A 13,805-nucleotide genomic window follows, 5' to 3' on the forward strand; every position below is an offset into this window, starting at 1 on the left:
AAAATGAACTTGATAAAATTATCTCCCTATACCTTAATGATGTAGAGATCAGAGTAAGATTATGCCTATAAAATATTTTCATTAGGTTGGAATAAAGGGCTTTTAATGCATATTTTTAACAAAGCAAATGATTTGTGTTTTGTTCAGCAAAGCCATGAAGTTCTCAAGGGTCTCTTTTCCAAATCGGTAGAAAACATGACAGATGGGTCTGTGCCCTCCCCCGTGAAGGACGACGAGAAGTATCTGATGCGGATTTTGTTAGAGAGCTTTTCCTCCAATAAACTGGGCGCTCCAAATTGTAAGGTGATGCGTAGTTGCTGTTTTAAAACATAATTTAAAAACTTAATATCATTCTACCTTTATATGCTAAAAGTTGTAGCTGGTAGTCGTGGTGGTTTTTTCTTTCCTGGTTTTTAATGCTGTTGCTTTTCTCACAGTGGATCCTTTATTAATAAGAAAAAAACCTGGGTTTTAATGTTCAGTGGGGTTTAGAGATGAGCTAAGCTTTGACTAGTTTTGTTTTTTAACCTTTCTTTTGAAAGGACACGTGTACTTGTTTATCAGATTGACAGAAACACGGCACATGGGCTTTTGAGACCTGGTGCCAGCCTCGGTTTCCCTGGCTGGCCATTGGAGTAGGTGCTGCCTGTTTGGACAAGAGGGTTGACTGGCATGTCCCTCTCTGTCTGGGATTCTGCGTCTGTTACCCCAGCCTTTTCCTGTGTGGGCTCAGGCCCACCTGTTCAACTGGGTTGGTCTACTACTATTGAAAGAATAATATTTTTTCTGAACTATTTGGAAATATTTCCTTTTTTTGCCAAAGACTTTAACACAGTGGCTGCCCCACTAGAAAAAAAGAAGTTTTTCCATGGGGCCACAGTGTTTTATTACAAAAATAGAATAAAAACTTTGAAAACAAAACAGTCCTTTCTAATGTAATGAAAAATTTGTTATTTTTTATTTTTTCCTCTGCATGAGTTATATGCAACTTGATTTTTTATTTTCTGTGCATGAATTATATGCAACTTGAAAAATAGTTCACTGGGCTCCCAAGGTGAAGAGTCATGAGTTCTGCATATGCTTCGCCAGGCCCTGGGCTCAAAACTATTGTGAGTTAAATATAACTTACAGGGCAGTTAATGTGTTAAATGTATATATTGAGAAATGTTGGTGAAATCATTGAAGGGGATTAATTGCATCTCAGAAAAATACCTTCTAATTTAAGGTACCTTTTTCTCACTGCATCTTGAAGGTGTTATGATTGAGATGTAGCCTTTTTAAAAATTATGAGCTGACTTTGGGATTTTTAAAATTCATGTTAAGTGGTATCTTGCTTATTGGTAATACTTCCTATATTTTGGGCATATAGGCAATACTCCATGGGCCTTTCAACCCTTATGAACTGAAGTGTCATAGTTTGACCAGAATATCCAAGTTCAGGTATGATTAACTTAAGTTTCCCATGAATTTTTTTTCTCTGCCTCTGTATTTATAGACCCCCCTCGGAAACTAACACTTCTTTGTATCTAAACTGTTGGAATGTGTTATCTTTTCTCACTCCTTCTGATTTCTCACTTAGCCCCAGATTTGAGGTATTCTCTCTCTCTCACATGGAAGCCACTCGCCTTAGTTCTGTGCTGCTATAAAGGAGTCCCTGAGGCTGGGTAATTTATAAAGAAAAGAGGTTTCTTTGGTTCTCAGCTCTGCAGATAGTACAAGAAGCCTGCCACCACCATCTGCTTCTGGTGAGGGCTTCAGGGAGCTCCCACGCATGACAGAAGGTGAAAGGGGGACAGGTGTGTCACATGGTGAGAGAATGGAGCAAGAGAGAGAGGAGTGGGTGCCAGGCTCTCTCTAACAGCCAGCTCCCGTGAGAACTGACGGAGTGAGAGCTCACTCATCATCTCAGGGGAGCACCATCATTCATGAGGGGTCCGTCACCATGGCCCAAACACCTCCCACTCAGCCTGACCTCCAACACTGGGAATCCAATTTCAGCATGAGATTGGAAGGGGACAAACATCCAAACCATATCATTCTGCCCCTCACCCCCAAATCTCATGTTCCTATCACACTACAAAATACTGTCACTCCTTCCCAGTAGTCCCCAGCAGTCATAATTCATCTCAGCATCAAAAGTCCAAAGTCTCATCTGAGACTCAGGGCAAGTTCCTTACAGCTGTGAGCCTATAAAATCAAAAATAAGTTATATGCTTCCGAGATACAGTGGTGGTACAGGCAGCGGGCAGACACTCCCATTCTAAAAGGGAGAAATCCATGAAGAGCAAGGGGCAGAAGGTCCCATACAAGTCTGAAACCCAGCAGAGCAGACATTAAATCCTAAAGCTCCAAAATGTTCTCCTGTGACCCCATGTCCTGCATCCTGGGCGCTGGTGGAGGGTTGGCTCCCCAGAGCCTGGGGCAGCCCTGCCCCTGTGGGTCTGCTGGGCGCAGCCCGCGCGGCTGCTCTCACGGGCTGGAACCTGGTGCCTGTGGCTTTTCCAGGCTGGGGTTGCTGCTGCTGGTGGCTCTGCCATCGTGGGGTCTGGCGGGAGGCCCCTGCCTACAGCTCCACTAGGCAGTGCCCCAGTGGGGACTCAGTGTGGGGGCTCCCAACCCCACGTTTCCCCTCAACATTGCCCTAGTAGAGGCTCCCTGTGGGGGCCTGCAGCAGGCTTCTGCCTGGGCACCCAGGCTTCTCGATACGTCCTCTGAGATCTAGGTGGAAACTGCCGATCCTCGTCACTCTTGCATTCTGTGTGCCTGCAGGTCTGACACCACATGGTCACCGCCAAGGCTTGTGGCTTGCACCCTCTGCCGCAGCTGGAGCAGCTGGGGTGCAAGGAGTGGCATCCTGAGGTAGCACAGCGCAGTGGTGCCCCAGGCCTGGGCCCTAAAACCATTCAGTCCTCCTGGGCCCCTGGGCCCACAGCGGGAGGGGCAGCCTGGAAGACCCTGAAATGCTTCTGGGCCTTCTTCCTGTTGTCTTGACTCTTGGCACCTGGCTCGCTTCTGTCCCTGCCAGTCTCGCTAGCAGGTGGCTGCTTTGCAGCATCCTCGGATTCCTCTCCTAAAAATGCCCTTCTCCTCTCTACCACGTGGCCAGGCTGCGAATTTTCCAAATTTTTAGGCTCTGCTTCCCTTTTAATTATAAGTTTCAACTTCACATCTTTCCTTTGCTCCGGTATCTGGTTGTAGGCTGTTAGGAGCAGCCACGTCACGTCTTGAACACTTCGCTGCTTATAAATTTCTCCCACCACATGGCCTGGGTCATCATTCTTAATTTAGGCCTCCCACAAAGCCCTAGGGCGTGGCCACATGCAGTCAAGTTCTTTGCTAAGGTGTGTCAAGTGAAGAATGAGGAGGTGCATAAATTTGGAAAGGAGAGCTTGCTTTCTTGTAACGGGTTGCGGCCTGCAGGTGGCCATCGTGCAGGCTGGGAAGCAGAGCCTCGGTCAGAAGCCGAGGGCAGGGGCTTCTAGGGAATGGTAAAAGTGAATTTGTGCAGAGCAAGGTGGCCAGATACCCGTGTTTAACAAGCTGTAGGAGGAGTCATGGATATTTATGAGAAGAGAAACGTGCACAGTCGAGCTCATGCCCCTTCATGGGATCCATGTTCAGAAAACGGAGCCCTCAGCATGATTCAAGGGTGCAGTTTCCAGTCCTCTGACATCAAAAGATGAAGCCAAGGACACAAAAACCCTCTTTGCGCATCATCTGTAGACTGGTCAGAAGCACGCCATGGTCGGTGGCCTCTTACCATGAAGGGGTGCCGGTCAGTCCTTGTGCCAAAACCACACAAAGGGAGGCGCAGCTGGGCACGTCTTGCAAAGGCTGGTCCTGTCGGCCCTCGGGGAAGAAAGCCTGGCCGCAGCTAGCGAGGGAGGGGTGTGAGGAGGTGCGCCCTTGACCCCCTGTGCTGTCTTGGCTGGGAACTCAGTTTTAGGGTTTCTCTGGGGTCTTCCTGCCCAAGAAAGGGGTCCATTCAGTCAGTTGGGGGGCTTAGGATTTTATTTTATTTCTCAGGTGTGACAAGGTGATCTTTGCTCCAGTTCCTAAATTCCTCATTTCCATTGGAGACCTCATCAGCCTGCTCTTTACTGTCCATGTTTCTATCGGTGTTTTGGTCACAGCCACTTGACCAGTCTCTAAGAAGCTTCACACTGTCCCTCATCTTCCTGTCCCCTTCTGGGCTCTCCAGACGCTACCTCTGCCTCTCACCCAGTGCCAAAGCCACTTCCACGTTTTCGGGTATCTTCATAGCAGCACCCCACCTCTTGGTACCAGTTTTCTGTCTTAGTTTTGTGTTGCTATAAAGGAATGCCTGAGGCTGGCAATTTATACAGAAAAGAGATTTCTTCGGCTCTCAGTTCTGCAGACAGTACAGGAAGCATAGCTCCAGTATCAGCTTCTGCCGAGAGCTTCAGGGAGGCTCCACTGGTGACAGAAAGTGAAGGGAGGGAGCAGGTGTGTCACGTGGTGAGAGAGGGGTGCCCGGCTCCTGCTCAACAGCCAGCTCTCGGGTGAGCTAACAAAGTGAGAGCTGTCTCGCAGCTGTGGGAAGGGCACCAAGCCCTGCATGAAGGACCTGCCTCGGTGACCAACCGAAACACCTCCCACCAGGCCCACCTCCAACACGGGCTCAAATTTCACCCTGAGATTTGGAGGGGCCAAACACCCAAACCCTGTTACCAGTCTGTGTCAGACATTTTTGAGTATCTTTCATCAGAGACGTCATTTTTTCTGGGGCGGGGGGGATGTGGAAGAGAAAACTGGTGATTACAACAAAGGGTGAGCAGGTCTTGATGGGGCTACAGAACGTTGTGAAGGCATCTGAGGGCCCAGGCCGCACTCAGAGGCCATGTGGGTTTTCCAGAGGAGGAGAGTTTGAAGTGCAGGTGTTAGGGGAAGGCAGGGCAGGAGGATGGGGCTGGTGCTGGTGTCAGTGTCAGGTGCCCAGGCCTGACTGGGAGAGTTTGCATTCGTGAGGAGTCAGTAGATGCAGTGTGGTTGGAGAACTGGGCAGGGGGATGGAGGGCTGCAGAGCTTACGGCAGATGAGAGCAAGCTCTGTAGACTCATGCTGGAACAGCTGGGAGCTTTGCCACGTGCATTTTAGAAGGATCACTTTGGGTAAGCCCTGGCTTCTCGAAATACCCTGTGGGGACCAGCAGTGCGGGCATCCCCGGGGAGCTTGTCAGGAATGCAGAGGCTCAGGCCGCACGCTGGAGTCTGCGTTTTCACAAGGCCCCCGCTACTGCACGCACACTGCAGTTTGAGGAGCCGCGGTGTGAAGAATGCGTCTGACCTCAGAGCCGGCCGTCCCAGGCAGCGGCACCCTTCCGAGGCCGTGGTGCAGTCCAGGGCGGGAAGAGTGTGGGCTGAGTCCATGGCAGGAGGTGCCGAAACAGAGTTTTACAAGCACCTTCAAGAGTGGAACCAGCAGGCTGGTGCTTGATTGGAGTCAGGGAAGAGGGAAGCACAAGGATGTTTTGCCAAGGCTGCTGCAAGATTGTGCTGAGAGGTGACAGAGGTGTATGGGTGGGCCACACTCAGCTCCCTCTGCTGGCCTGTGGGCATGGCCATTTCGGGTTGGGAGTGCACACGGAGAGTCTCGGGTAGAGGTGGAGGTTCGGACGTCCTCAGCACGCAGTACTTCCACCTAGGAGTGGAGTGGTCAGGATCCCGCAGGAGGGAGCTGAGAAGAGAAGAAGGTTGAGGGCCAACTGGAGGACTCTGATGCCGCAAGGTGGTCCAGTAAGAGGAGGCAGGCAGGAGGTTTGGAAGCCAAGTATGTTTCCACGTGTCTAGCGTCCCATTTTCGTGTTTGCCTGTATTTTTGAAATGCGCTGGTTGCGGGTTGGGTGTGACACGCTGCCTGGTTGGTGGGTCAGCACCCCCTTCTCTGCGCCCCCTTCCTTTAGGTGCGTTTGGATCGAGAAGGAGAGCATCAACTCTGTCATCATCAGTGACGCCCCCGAAGACCTGCACCAGAGGATGCTGGTGGCAGCTTCCCTGTCAGTCAACACAACTGGTACCTTGAGGGCTCTGCTGGCTCCCCTCCTCCTTTCCTTGTTTCCTGGACGTCGGTAACTAGGAGGCCCAGCCTCTGCTAGCGAGCAAGCTCGTGCCCGCGTGGCGCTTCTAGGCGCTGTTTGAGCGCTTGGGCAGATGCAGGGTTGAGAACTGGGGCGTTGTCCCTTTCCCTTTTGTACAAGGAGGTGGAAATCACTGGACTCCTTGTTCGTTCAGTTATTCCACCATGGTTGGCTGCAAAGGAGAACAAACCCAAGTTCTCGGCTCTGAGAAAAACCTGATAGTCTAATGAGGAGAAAGAAGAAAAGCGTAACCAAGAGTTTTCCCCACGTGGGAAAGACGCGCAAGCCTACAGTCGGGGGTCTATCTGTGGGGTGCTGTGGGAACAGAGAATGGGGAGCTCTTTACCTTTGGGGGGGCCTGTGGGGACAGACGCACCTGGGGAGGGGCTGCCTGAGGATGGTGGAGTGGGCGGGAGGGAGCGCCGCCCTGCGCTGATGGGCCGCGACCGTCCGCCAGGCTCCACCATGCTGCTGAGAGAGACCTCCCTGCTGCCTCCGATCCCCGGCCTCCCGGCTCTGCTCAGCATGCTGTTTGCACCCGTGATGGAGTTAAGGTAGGCCTTTGTGGGGGGTGGGCGCCGCTCCACGCCCCCTGGGGCAGAGCCTGTGCAGAAACCCTGGCCGCCAGGCCTCTGGCTGCTCGTGATCAAGCCTTTATTGTTTGATACATTCCTGACTGGACGTATTTCAGAAAGAAGCTGAGAGCTTAACACACAGTATCATGCGGGAGCTCGAGTCAAAAGCTGAGCAAGGGCAGCAAAGACTGGAGCTGGGCATGAGGCTCAGCCGCCCGCTAGGTGGTGGCATCCTGGCGGCAGTGGCTGTGAGCATGATTCTGAGTTCCCTGGCGCCCCGCTGTCCGCGGGAGCCCTCGTCAGTCCCCTGACTGGGTGGCATCCGTGAGGTCAGGGGACACACTGCCCCGCAGACATAGCTCCTCTTGGCGCCAAGATCAAACAGGACTTCTGTGGAGACTTTAAAAAGAAAGTGTGTGATGGTGTGAGCAGCGCTCTGGAAAGCGTCCGCACAGTAGGGGCCGCGCCTCGGAGGATTTGTTTGAGTGCCAGGGCTTCCCAGAGCGTTCTTTCCGGGAGCGCCAGCCTAGGCCTTAGTGGAGGAAGGCGGCCAGAAGAGGGCTAACATCGGGGCCTGAGGAGCCATGTTCCGGGGGCAGCACAGAAATGGCCATGGCAGGACTGACACAGGCCCGGCACCGCCCTCCTCCTGGTCAGCGGGGGCCACCGGGACGGGCGTAGACCATGCAGCCAAGGTGGGCGAAAGGGCCCCGCTGTCTACTCGGTCTCCCTGCCGTCGTGCCTGTTCAGAATCTAGTGCTGCAACCTCGGAATGCGTAGTGCTTTTCTTCAGCTGTAAAAGTAATACTGTACGTTCTTTTTCTCCCCATTGAAATACATGCTACTTAGAAAAAGCTGAATGGGAAAAAACTAACACGATTATTTAAAAATTTATTTATAGATTTTAATTTAAATATATTTAGTATATTTGAAATTTGTATATACATTTTATTTTGATTTTAGATTTCTGTCATACTGTATCCTTTTTCACAAATATTATAAGCATTTTCGTATTATATTTTTGTAAATCTCCATTTTGATAATTGCGTCACATGCCACCAGAGGGCCATGCGGTGGCTCGTGCAGACGTCCCCTGTGCACGGGCGCAGTCGCTCTGACCTGCCCTTGTCCTGGAAGGGCTTGCTGTGCCCGTGAGGCTGGGATTGGCCCGTCTCGATCTTCATCAGTGATGTGACGAGTGTCTCTGCGAGTTAAGGTTCTTCCGAGTCCTTGTAGGGGCTTGACATGGAAAATAATGCCTTACAGTGGGGTTACTCACAGGGAAGGGTCACACCCCGCACAGGCAGGGACAGGATCGGTGAAAACATAAACTCCTCTTCAGTTGCTTCTGATGCCCTCCTTGTCTCCCGCCTCAACTCTTCTCTTCGACACAAGCTTTCTGAGGATTTGAATAATGCATTGTATTATGTTTCAGTCTTCAGCGTGCAGCTGGTTATGTTGTAGACATTCAAGAAAGACTGAAATGGTATTTGAAACACCATCCTTCTAGAAAAAAAGCTTAATAGGAGAAAGTTATATATAAACAGTACTTAGTGCTTTGCACATCGCTGGTGGTTTATATTCATTTTGTTAAATTTAACCTAAATGAGCCAGAATCAGGGCCATTTATGTGACAGTATGGATAAGACTGGTTGTCTTTGAATTCATAGGTCTAACTAGGTGATTATTGGGAAGGGAGGAGAGGCCTGGTCGATTTTTGTCCAAACTCTACCTCTAATTATTATAGTTGTATGATTTTTTTTTTTTAATTTGTTGAGTCAGGAGCAACCATTTTTGAGAAACTTTGGAAAATGCTCATCCCAAATCCAACATCTGTCATTTTCCTTTGACCTCCTCTAGTCTCCTGCAGCTGATGAGATCGGTGCAGACTGGTGGGGGCGCCTGTCCCTGTGGCTGGGGGTGCTCCCAGACCGGGGGTGTCTTTGTGAGCCGCAGCTCCCGAGGGCTGCTACGGTGCCGTCCTCCCACGCCCTTCCTTCCGCCCGAGAGCCGCCTGTATCACGTCCACCTGCACCAGCGCTCGTCTCCTCGTGTGGCATCTGGCTGCTGTGCTAGAAGCTGTCAAGGCGCCACTTGTTAGAAACAGCCTGCGGTCTCTGGGTGGAGTCTGTGCACCCTCTAGGTCTGTCACTGTCCTGTCACGATGGATTGCAGCTTGAAGACTAAATAGTAACTTTTTGCTACCTACAACATATCTTTGTACGGTAGTGGGAAGAAAGGAAGATAGACGAAGGACTTAATTTTTACCTTTTGTTTCAATTGAAGAAGGGAAGGGAGGTACATGTTACCCCTTCCTGCACCTGGCTGGGGCTGGCCCGGCTGTGTTGGACTCCCCTGCTCCGCGTGTCCTGCCATGTGACCTTTGCCGCCAGCTGGCCCCTCAGTGGGTCAGGCTGACTGAGCTCTGCCCTCTTCCCCGTGTGTCTGTCCCAGGAGGGCGTCACTTCTCTTGCTGCCCCGTGGGAGAGGCTCACAAATACTTGGAGTAGTCCGTGTCAGCCTCGGTTCCGGGGGATCCTTACTGGAGCCCGCGGGAGGCCTTCCTGCCCTGGATGCGCGCAGTGCGCCGTGTAGCAGAGCCTGGCGTCCAGGGCGGGAAGCAAAAGTCTGAGGACAAGCGCCGTGGCAAGAGCACCAGGCTTACCTCCTTCCCTTGGCTTTGGAGCCAGATTTTGCTACTGAGAATGCACCAAGTGCTGGTCATGGTTTAGAGGCTGAGTCGTGTTCCGCAGGGCAGAACCCGGCCTGGAGAGGGTGGTGCCCCCAAGTCGCCGCCCAGGGAGGGAGCCTCTTTCAGAAGAACAACAAAAAGTTCTATCGATTAAAACTTAAAAATTAAATGAGAGTGGTTTGAAAGGGGACTGTCACTGTTTAACTGGATGTTCTAGCCACTATGCCAGGAAACAACCCCCAAACTTAGTGGGGTAGAGCAACCTTTTTTTACTGTGGGAGAGGAGTTCAGGGAAGGCACGTGAGGGACGGCTTGTCTGTGCTCGGCGGCGTCAGGGTCTGCTGCAGAAGACTCGAAGGCCGATGGGCGGGAATGGTGCCGAGGTTCACGCTGGTGGTTGATGCTGCCTGGAGGCCTCAGTCCATCTCCGTGAGAGCCTCCCCGGGTGGTCTCTGTTGGGGCTAACTTGGGCTTCCTCAGCATGGTGGCTGGGTGCCAAGGGTCAGTGACCCGAGAGACAGGTGGCAGCTGTGTCACCCTGTATGAGCCAGGGAAGTCGCACAGTCTGAGCTGTGCCACGGTGGCTGTCCCAGCCAGGCTCACGGACCTCCCTTGTCACTGGGAGGCACGTGCTTTCCACCGCAGGAACAGCAGGCGGATGGGAGCTGGGGCGGCGCCATCTCTGGAAGATGTGGCCTGGCCGCACTCTGGTTTCTGACCTTCTGTCGGACTTGTTCACAGTGTGTTCCTGCGCTGTTTTGTAATTTAAAAATAATCTTGATCTACCGCATATTTTTAAAAAGCCATAGAAAATTTGAGAACAATGCAAAGGTGCCTTTGAAGTGTTGGAAGTGAGAGGTGATAAGAAAGTATGTTGAGAACGGGACACCCTCAAGTCTCATGGGAAGCTGTGACAGCAGACAGGCCTGGGGGGACCCTGGCCCTGCCACTGTCGGCCAAGCTTATGCAGGACCTCTAGCCCCGAGGCCACCCATCCGTATAGACGGGCTCTCTTGGGTCTCCGGGCTTCTGAGGGGATCTAGTGAGCTGTGTGTGTTCAGCGTGGGCCCTGCAGGGAGTTCCCTGCCTGAGGGGCCCGGTAGGGAAGTGGCAAAGTCAAGTGCTTCCCAGGGATTTGGACGTGTCCTTGACTTTTAACAAATACTGCTTTTTTTTTTTTTTTTTTTTATTTCATCTTATTGTTATGGGGGATACAGAATTGCAGGTTACATACGTTGCCCATGTACCGCCTTTCCCCCCAAGTCAGAGCTCCAGGCGTGTCTGTTCCCCAGGTCGTGCGCGTTGCACCCATCATGTAGGTATATATCCCTCCCTTCCCCACCCCTCCTTCCCGAGTCAGCACCTTCAAGTGTTACCATTCCCCAAACGGTGCGCAGTGCACTCATTGTGTAGGCACACCCCCATCCCCTCCCCCACCCCCCACCTCAGTCTGATATCCGATTGGTGTCATTCCTAGATGTGTATTTAGGTGATGTTCAGGGAAACCAATTTTCTGGTGAGTACATGTGATGCTTGTTTTTCCATTCTTGGGATACTTCACTTATATTGAGTTCCAACTCTCTCCAGGAGAACCATAGAGATGTCGTATCTTCATTATTCCTTATAGCTGAGTAATATTCCATGGTATACATATACCACAGCTTACTAATCCAATCATGTATTGATGGGCATTTGGGTTGTTTCCACATCTTTGCGATTGTGAATTGTGCTGCTATAAACATTCGGGTACATGTGTCTTTGTTACAGAATGACCTTTTTTCCTTTGGGTATATGCCCAGTAATGGGATTGCTGGGTCAAATGGCAGGTCTACTTGAATCTGTTTAAGATACCCCCATAATGCTTTCCACAGGGGTTGGACTAGTTTGCAGTCCCACCAGCAGTGTATTAGTGTTCCTGTCTCTCCACACCCACGCCAACATGTGTTGTTTTGGGTTTTTTTGATAAAGGCCATTCTCACTGGGGTTAAGTAATATCTCATTGTGGTTTTGATTTGCATTTCTCTGATGATTGGGGATGTTGAGCATTTTTTCATGTTTGTTAGCCATTCTTGTATCTTCTTTCGAGAAGTTTCTATTCATGTCATTTGCCCACTTTTTGATAGGGTTGCTTGATTTTTTCTTGCTGATTTTCCTGAGTTCTAAATAGATTCTTGTTATCAGTCCTTTATCTGATGTGTAGTATGCAAAAATTTTTTCCCATTCTGTAGGTGGTCTGTTTATTCTCGTGACTGTTTCTTTGGCTGTGCAGAAGCTTTTTAATTTAATCATGTCCCATTCATTTATTTTTGTTGCTGCTGTGATGGCCTTAGGGGTCTTCTTCATAAATTCTTTGCCTAGGCCAGTGTCTGTAAGAGTCTTTCCTACATTTTCTTCTAGAATTCTGATTGTATCACGCCTCAGGTTTAAGTCTGTTATCCACCGTGATTTGATTTTTGTGAGAGGTGAAAGCTGTGGGTCCTGTTTCAGTCTTCTACAAGTGGCTAACCAATTCTCCCAGCACCATTTATTGAATAGGGATTCTTGTCCCCAGAGTATATTCTTTCCCGCTTTGTCAAAAATTAGGTGACTATATGAGGATGGTTCTATATTTGGATTTTCTGTTGTGTATTAATTTGCCAGACCTCAAACTATACTACAAGGCCATGGTTCTTAAAATACTGCTTTTTAATTAACACTTTGCGGATTAATCCAATGCACAGAATATTTAACAGAGCTTTTTTTTTTATACAGTGTTTCAGGTTGGCTCACATTTAACTTTTGAGGAATATATTTCCTTATTTGGCTCATGTTGGGAGTCCCAGGATATTAGCTTGCAATAGAAGTTCCTCTTCTGTTATATTTATTTTAAACATAGCTGTCTAGAGAAATGAGCCTTCTAACATGGCAGCAGGCGGCTTGGGCAGACTTCACCCCTTTATGCAGCCACTTCAGAATGAGTTACGTCTACAGCATGCCCTTGCTGTACTCCGCATGGAATTGCTGCTTTTGTTTCTGTCACGAGTTTTGCATTTTCAATCTTAGTCTAAAGTATGTGTTATACATTAACTAAACATATTTCTATGGTCTTAACTGATGTTTCTTAAGTTCACATAAATATTTAGGATTCCTAGAAGAGATGTAAACCCAGTGCTTAAGTTACCTTTATTCCCTTAAGATTTAGAGCCGACGGGCGAAGAATTAGCGGCCTGGGACGGGCCAGGTGAGGCTGAATCCCGCAGAGCACCCTTGTCGAAGCACCGGCGTCACCGGTGTCACCGTGGGAGAGCAGTCAGCTCAGTCTCGCGCAGCTGCCCGGGAGGTGGTGGCGCTGTGGTGTGCTATTAAAATCCATTCAGTAACGCCTGGTTATTTTTAAAACAATGTAGAGGAACATACTATATAAAGAAACATTTTGTGACTGTTTTTAGAGCAAATACTTGACACCTTAATTTGTAAGTTTGAATTCTGGTTCTCTGTTCTTTGAATTTACTTAATGGATTCCCTTTCATTTTCAATGAACTGAAAAGGGCGAGAGAGAGGGACGAGAGGGTGTGGTGTGTGTGTGTACCTATATATTTAGGAGTGTATTTGGGACTAATACTTACATAGTTTTGGATTACGGAGAAAACTGTTTTGCCTAGATTTTGTCATCAAAACTTACTGGTTCTGCGGCTTTCAGTTATGAGATGAAAAGGTTCTGGGCTCTGCTGTACAGCGAGGGGAGTGTGTTATAGGACTGTGTCGTGCGCTCGATCTTTGCCGGGAGAGTAGATCTCAAGTGTCCTCACCACACACAGGTCACAGCCGTGTGAGGTGACGGAAGTGTCCATTAACTTGGCTGTGGTAATTATTTCACAATGTATACATACATCAACTTAATATGTACCTTAAATATGTATAATTTTTGTCAATTGTACCTCAGAGCTGGAAGAAAACTAACTGATCTAGTTGACGGAAAAAAGTCTGAATTGTGTCAAAATGAGCACAGTATTTCCCAAGGCATTCAGTGTTGATGTCTCTGGGGAGCAGGGTAAGGGGAGGTGATGCCGGGCGGGGGACCCCAGGGAGAGGCTGGCAGGGCTGCACCTCCGCTGGACAGAGGCCGCAGGGAGGCCAGAGGCGGGGTGGGGGGGTCCGGCAGGGCCAGGGTCGGGGGGAGTTGGGGTACCTGAGACGAGGCGGAGACCTGGGCAGAGACCGGTTTGTTCGTCGTGCTCCAGGTGGGGAGTCCTGAGGGCCTTTAGGCAAGGCGGTGGCCGTGCTGGATCTGTTTGGAAAAGCCACCGCCGTGTGCTGCGTGGAAGAAAGGCTGGAAGAGGCAGGAGTGGGGGGATTGGTCGGCAGGTCACCACGTGAGCCTCGGTGGGAAAGGGAGCCTCAGGCAGGCTGGGCAGCAGCTCTGGGGGGGCGGTGGGCGCAGGGAGGCTCCGAGAGAGGGGAA

General features: G+C 50.1%; 1 protein-coding gene across 1 annotated transcript in view; it reads left to right on the forward strand.

The window, feature by feature from the left end:
- The window catches only part of TDRD9 (tudor domain containing 9), a 105,459-nt gene that overhangs the window by 82,297 nt on the left and 9,357 nt on the right, over positions 1–13,805 (forward strand). The window contains exons 29-32 of the mRNA XM_069490541.1: positions 148–303; positions 1,370–1,440; positions 5,924–6,033; positions 6,555–6,651. Of these exons, the coding sequence (XP_069346642.1) occupies positions 148–303; positions 1,370–1,440; positions 5,924–6,033; positions 6,555–6,651 (434 nt within the window). The remainder of the gene's footprint in view (positions 1–147; positions 304–1,369; positions 1,441–5,923; positions 6,034–6,554; positions 6,652–13,805) is intronic.

The sequence above is a fragment of the Eulemur rufifrons genome, chromosome 2 (assembly GCF_041146395.1).
Source record: "Eulemur rufifrons isolate Redbay chromosome 2, OSU_ERuf_1, whole genome shotgun sequence".
Classification (NCBI taxonomy): Eukaryota; Metazoa; Chordata; class Mammalia; order Primates; family Lemuridae; genus Eulemur; species Eulemur rufifrons.